This window comes from Platalea leucorodia (genome assembly GCF_965183815.1).
Source record: "Platalea leucorodia genome assembly, chromosome: 5".
Lineage (NCBI taxonomy): Eukaryota > Metazoa > Chordata > Aves > Pelecaniformes > Threskiornithidae > Platalea > Platalea leucorodia.
In genome coordinates this window covers 91,913,778-91,920,025 of record NC_138827.1, presented here as the reverse complement: position 1 = coordinate 91,920,025, position 6,248 = coordinate 91,913,778, and the positions used below count along the sequence as shown (strand labels likewise).

At 58.8% G+C, this 6,248-nt stretch overlaps 1 protein-coding gene across 1 annotated transcript; it reads right to left on the bottom strand.

Moving 5' to 3' along the window:
- Positions 1 to 3,754: 3,754 nt before the first annotated feature.
- On the bottom strand, positions 3,755 to 5,033 carry C1QL2 (complement C1q like 2; the record flags this gene model as incomplete). Its single annotated transcript, XM_082311904.1, has 2 exons — positions 4,281 to 5,033; positions 3,755 to 3,934 (listed from the first exon to the last, which is right to left on the bottom strand). Exons 1-2 carry the CDS (start codon positions 4,917 to 4,919, stop codon positions 3,755 to 3,757), a joined length of 819 nt encoding a protein of 272 aa, XP_082168030.1. The 5' UTR covers positions 4,920 to 5,033.
- Between the last annotated feature and the right edge of the window lie 1,215 nt (positions 5,034 to 6,248).

The window sequence follows — 6,248 nt, the reverse complement described above, 5'->3', positions numbered from 1 at the left end:
ACACTCAGCTGCTCTTGCAGCACAGCTTCCTCAGGAAACTCCTTCTGTACACTGGCTGGCGAAAACTTAGCCCCAGCAGCTAACCTGCTTCACTCAAGCCAAAGCAGGATTTCCTCACCCATCTCACCAGAGACTCGCCAGGAGCTCCCCAAGCCAACAAAGGTCAAAATAGAAGAAAACAAGTGCCCAGCCACAAGCCCGCTGGCTTGCGGGAGAGCAGAGCAACCTGAACGCCCTCCTCCAGGGAATGGCCGCAGACAAGGGGTGGCTGGCACCCCTCTCGGGGCTCTCAGCAGCATCCCCATTTCCCCTTCTGTGGTGTTTTGTGTGCTTGGATGTCTCCCTGCTGCCCTCTTTTCCAGGGATCCCTTCCATAGCCAGTGCTGCCCAGGCCCAGTACAAGGGTCAAGGATTCACATCAGTAGCACAAAGATTGGGGATTTGTTGCTGCAATATCCAAGATGCTTTGAGAGCATGAACACCTGTCTATTTTTTTTAACCTTAACTTTTTTATTATTATTTTAACGTGAGAGCGCAACTGGGCACAAAACAGCAGTACCCTTTGTCTAAAACTCCGACCTTCCACTCCTTTCAGGGAGGTTGCCCTATTCGCATCACATCTGATCACCTCACAATTTTAAAAAGAATTTGTTTTACTCATCAAGTTAAGATAACACTTTGAGGGGTCAAACCTCCAGAGCAGACACTGGCTAATGGTTGTTTGAGATGCCAGTATCATTTGGGAAAACCAGTCCCAGAGAAAGCTGAAGCCAGCCTCTGAGTAATTCTCCTCCTCCGACCCGAACCAGGGGACCAGGGTATCCCCGCTACAAACAGCCCCTTCTCCTTGTGCCATGAAACATGTAGAACCCACGGACCACATCCAAGGGGAGGAGGACTCGGTCGAAGCCCAGAGGGTTGGGATCCCACCGCAGGCTGCTTGCTGGGCTGCGCGTCACCCTGCTCTCGCCCGCAGCCACCCGCAGCTCAGGGACTGCCATCCCCATCCACGACGCTGCCCCTGCTTTTCTGGATAGCTGCACCACCAAGCACTAAAGTTTTTCATCTCCCAATTGCTTTTCCCTGTGTTACTTCAGGAAAAAAACAACCCACACACTGAGCTACCATCACGATGACCGGGATGGAGGAGCCTGTCCAAGCACCACCGCCACAGACGCTGGGTGAGAGCCATCAGCCCCCCACAGAGGCAATCTCCGAGGTCCCTGCGATGGGGAGAGGAAACAAAAAAGCCTGCAAGCGCCAAGGGAGACGTTCATTCTATCGATTGTGTAAACTGTCAGTGGAGTGGCAACGAGCATTTTTTTTTGTTTCTATCCCAGGGAATAATCCAGCCTGATAATTAGTACATAAGAGATAAGTGGAAAATGAGACATCTAGCGAGGGTGGTTCAAGCCTCCTCATGACATTGATAATGTGCAGATACATAGATCACTGTCGGGGCAAACCGCCACTGTGAGCCTGTGTCTTCCCATTGCCTCATCAATCCATCATTCGCTTAGCTACTGACACCTTGGCAGGCTCACACCACCAGCCCTGCATTTGAATTGCGAGGAGCAGGCTCCACCAGGGAAAACAGATTTAAAAATCTAAGATTCAAATTTGTTTAAGTATTGTGAACAGCAATTCCCTTGCAAGGCATCTTCATTGCCCTTTTGCCAAGGGGGAACAGTTGGGTCTTTGTTAGAAGTACAAATTGCTTCTTAATGCAAAGGATAAAGCAGAGCCCAGGCACCTCCTTAGAATTCCTCCTGGCTCCTGCTAATGCTGCTGCATGTCAATTTTAATTTTTTGAAATTTAAACCGAGGGCTTTGTGTCTAAGCTCCATTTTGTCGAAGGGGAGGGGAGGAATAGTCAAAAAGGATTACGGATCCGTGGGGAATTGAGGATCCATAGCAATTATACTTCATTTGGGTCTCAGACACTGGTTTTAATCATATTCTAAATAGTACAAATCGACAAGACATTAGAGATTGATAAACGTCTAACACATGTACCTTGTTATGAACTCTGCTTCCCTCAGCTGGGGGATGTTTGAGGACAGGATGAAGGGAGGAACTGCTCTCTCTCTCTGACCCTCCTCTTCCAGCCAAGGAGAAGACAATACCCACCGAGGACTAGGTAGGAGACAGAAGAGACTGTAAGAGCTCGGTCATCATTGGGCTATCCCAAAGTGGGGCTGGAACAAGTTATCCCGGCTGTGGTTCCCCCTCCTCCTGCAAAGTCAGGGCAGGGGCAAAGCTCAGCCTTGGCCGAGCAGTTGCAGGCCAGCTCCTGTCTCTCCTACTTGTGAAACTCCACTAAGGCTGCAAAGGGCGGTCAGCTGATAGGAAGGTGGGACCTTCAGGAGGGAAAAGTGGAATGACAAGACAACAAAATGAAAGTAAGAGCTTTTGTAAATCAACTTAGCTCTTTTAGCTTCAGCAGAGCAACCCAAATTTACCCAAACTGAGGAGGTTACCTACTGGGGTGATGATGAAAGATGCACCTCCTCCACCAAAGGCTCAGGACCGCACGCACTAGTTACACATCTGTGAGCTTGTAAAAAGACACAGAGCGGCTGGGATTTACTGAGGACCAGCAGGAGAAAACTTTTCCAAATGGTCTGAATCCGTCAGTCTTCAGCGAGCTTTCTCTGCCAGCGCGTCTCGGGGACTGTGCAGACCCACCTAGGGTCAGGTGTGGTTTCCAACCCATATACGCACTGCAAGCGTGGGGGTTTGGACAGACTCTCTCCCCCGCTGCCTTCTTACACTTGTCAAGCGTGTTACAGAAACACGGCTTTCTATAATAGCCGATTAAACCGCTTTTCTTGTACTTCACTAACCTCTACATCAGGCTCAGACCCAGTAAATCTGTTTAGGAGATCTGCTCCACATCCCCACTTTCACCTCTTGATGACTGTGTGCTGCTTTTTTACAAAACTTTTTTCCCTCTCCCTCTGCTTTTTCCCAGCCCCCTTGAAGCATAATCAAGACCTAGCCAAGGTGCTCCAACCTAACTTTAAATTTTGCCGCAGGGACTGAAGTGACCCCCCCCTTTACCTCCCACCCTCCCGTGGCACCACCACAGCGCTCCTTTGCAGCACTGGAAGAGACAGACAGCAAAAAGGCATTGTCTAAAAACATAATTTAATGTGATATTTCGGTGATAGTGGTCAATGACTGAATTCTTTTGCAGACAGGAACAGGTTTGACGTTCGTGACACCATCATTCACACCAGCATTGCATTGCACAGAAAAGAAAAGTTTACGCTTGACCCCATACAAACAAAGTAGCAGAGGAAAAACCAGTTATGGTCCAGTCCCACTTGGTGAATAGCTGATCTGAAAATTCATCATCATAATTAATACTCATTGACAAAAAAAAAGTGACCAGTACAAATTCCGTGTGCGGCACAGTCCAAACTCAGGGCTCTCTTACAGCCCCGGGAACCACTCGAGAGTTTCAAGCTGCTGAGTTCCTTGTGTGACACAGAAAACACCGAGGCTGACAAAGGGAGAGGGGGGTTCAGAGCAAATGGGGGAGAGCAAGGAAGGGGATCGCTTTGTTTCACTTCTATTTCGTTTCCACATGGGTAAAAAAAAAAACAAACATAGAAACTGATAATGAAGCTAGTGACCTGCGGAGACAGCGGACACCGGGAGGAACAGCGGCACGATGGGGTATGGAAACGCCAACCAGCCCAACACACATCGGTGGCGGGGCCAGTTGTGTCGTGCTGTTTGTTATGTGTTAATCGGGGTATAAAAGAAAGCCAGAGAAAGTGCTGTACTTATTGTTGTTGCCTCCGTGTGCTTTGCCTCCGTCCAGCTTGACGTACACCTCATCGCCGGAGTCCAGGTGCAGCACCACGCTGTTGCTGGCGTAGTCGTAGTTCTGGTCCGCGTCTTGGGCAATGGCACTGGCCCGCACCTGCCAACACAGCCGCGGGGTCCATCAGCCCCCCTCGCCCCTCTCCCCCAGCCCCTCCACCACCCCCGTGCCCTCCCTCCCGCCCCTCTCCTCGCTTCTCCTTCCCCCCACAGCCCGGCAGGAAAGTTTGCAAGCCGAGAGTCTGGAGTTTGTGGCGGCTCTAAAGCTGCTCCCCGCCGCGCACCCCCGCCCCGACGGCGGGGACGATGCTCCGGCTGCTCCATTCCCCGGGAGCGGCGGCGGCCGGTGCCCGCGGGCGGCCCCGGAGCCGGGAGCGGGTGGGACCCGGAGCCGGCGGGGGGGACCCGGGGCGCGGAGGGCGGGCCGGGGAGCGGCGGGGACCCACCTGCCCGTTCTTGCAGAGGTCGGCCCACATGCTGGTGCCGTCGCCGCCGCGCATGAGGATGTGGTAGGTGAAGAAGTAGATGCCCCGCACCTGGCAGGTGAACTTGCCGCTGGCCGGGTCGTAGTGGTTGCCCAGGTTGGTCACCACGTCGTCGAACTTGAGGACCTCGTAGCCTTCGTGGGGGCTCTTCAGCCCCACGTAGAAGGCGATGCGCGGCCCGCTGAAGGCGGCGCTCAGCCCGCCCGCCGCCTCGCCGCCCGCCGCCGCCCCGCCGCCGCTCCCGCCGCCGCCCGCGCCCGCCAGCGCCAGCCCGGGCAGCCCCGGCTTCCCCGCGTCGCCCCGCTCCCCCGGCGGGCCCCGCGGACCCGGCGGCCCCGGCTCCCCGGGGGGCCCGCGGGGGCCCGGCTTGCCCGGCCGGCCCGGCTCCCCCTTGGGTCCCTGGACGAAGGGCGGCGGGGGGTTGGCGCCCAGGTCCTGCAGGGCCTCCACGGCGGCGGTGCTGCCGGGACCGGGCGGGCGGCCGCCGCTGTAGGGGTCGCAGATCATGCGGCAGGTGCCCATCATCTCGTAGTGGGCGCCGCTCTCGGCGGGCGCCTGCAGCAGCAGCAGGGGCACGGCGACGAGCAGGGCGACGGCCATGGCCAGGGCGAGCCCGGCGGCGGCCAGCAGCCGCCTCCTCCGCTGCCAGAGCCGGCCGGCGACGGCGAGCAGGTCCTCCTTGCCGTGCGAGGCAATGGTGGCGCGGGGGGCCGGCCGCTCCCTGCGGGGGACGGCAAGAAAAGGCGGTGAGCCCCCCGCCGGCGGCGCCTCCCCGCCCGGCCCCCGCCTCAGCCCGCCCGCCGGCCGGCCGCTCGCCCCGCCATGCCGCCGCCGAGAGCCGCCGCCGCCGCCGCCGCCCCGCTCCGCTCCGAGGGGACGCGGCGCCCCGACCGCCCGGCGGGGCTGGGCCGGCGCCCGGCTCTGCCCCTCGCCCCCGCGGGGGGGACGGGCCCGCCCGCCCCAGTCGCCGCCCCGACGTGGGGGGCGCGGAGCCGAGCGGGGCGGACCCAGGGACCCACCTGCGGGGCCGGGGCGGAGCCGCCCGGGGGGCCTCGGGGCTGCGCCGCCGCTGCGGGGGGCCGGGGCCGGGCGGAGGGGAGAGGCGGCGGCGCGTCCCGCACGCCCCCGGGCTCTCCGGCCCCCCGACGGCTGGCACTGGTGTGGGGGGCATCCCCTCCCGCCCCACCGGCACCGGCGGAGTCCCTGCGGGTACCGCCCAAACTGCGCCCCACTGAAACCGGGACGGTCGGGGATGCATCGCGTTGCCCCGTTCACCTGCCGCCCGAAACCGCCTCCTCCCTCCATCATTCCTCCATCATCCCTCCATCATCCCTCCATCATCCCTCCATCATCCCTCCATCCCTCCCTGCCCGCGGCAGGACGGCCCGGGCGGCAGCCGGAGCCCCCGGTCCCGCCGGGGTTCCCTCCCTGCCGCCGCCCAGCCGCACCGCATTCTGCGGGAGTGGGTCGGGGACAGCCCCGCGCCGGCCACAGCTTGCCCCGGCGTGCTCCCCGTGGCTTCCTCAGCCTCCCCCCCGCCAGCCTCGGCGGCCCAACGACGGGCAGGACAACATCGCGGGTGGATCTTGCTCCTCAACACGTCCAAGTGTGACTGAAGTTCGTTCCACCCGTCCCGATTTCCCGAGGGCAGGCAGGTGGAAGGGGAGCCCTGCGAAGAAATACCTTAGAGCAGAGTTTAGGTTCGGTTACAGCAGAGGATTTTCTATGTTTCCCTGAGTAATGATGGGTCCAAATCAAGTGGGTTTTCCTCCAATGGAGAAATTGTGATTAATTGCCTTTGATTTTCTGAATAAACGCTGGTAGTGCAGCGGGAGCTCTTGCACTGTTAACTGCCTGCAGGGATCTCGCCTCTGGGAAGGAAGCTGAGATCTTACCCACGCATCTCGTAGCGCTGGGTTAAGAACCCGT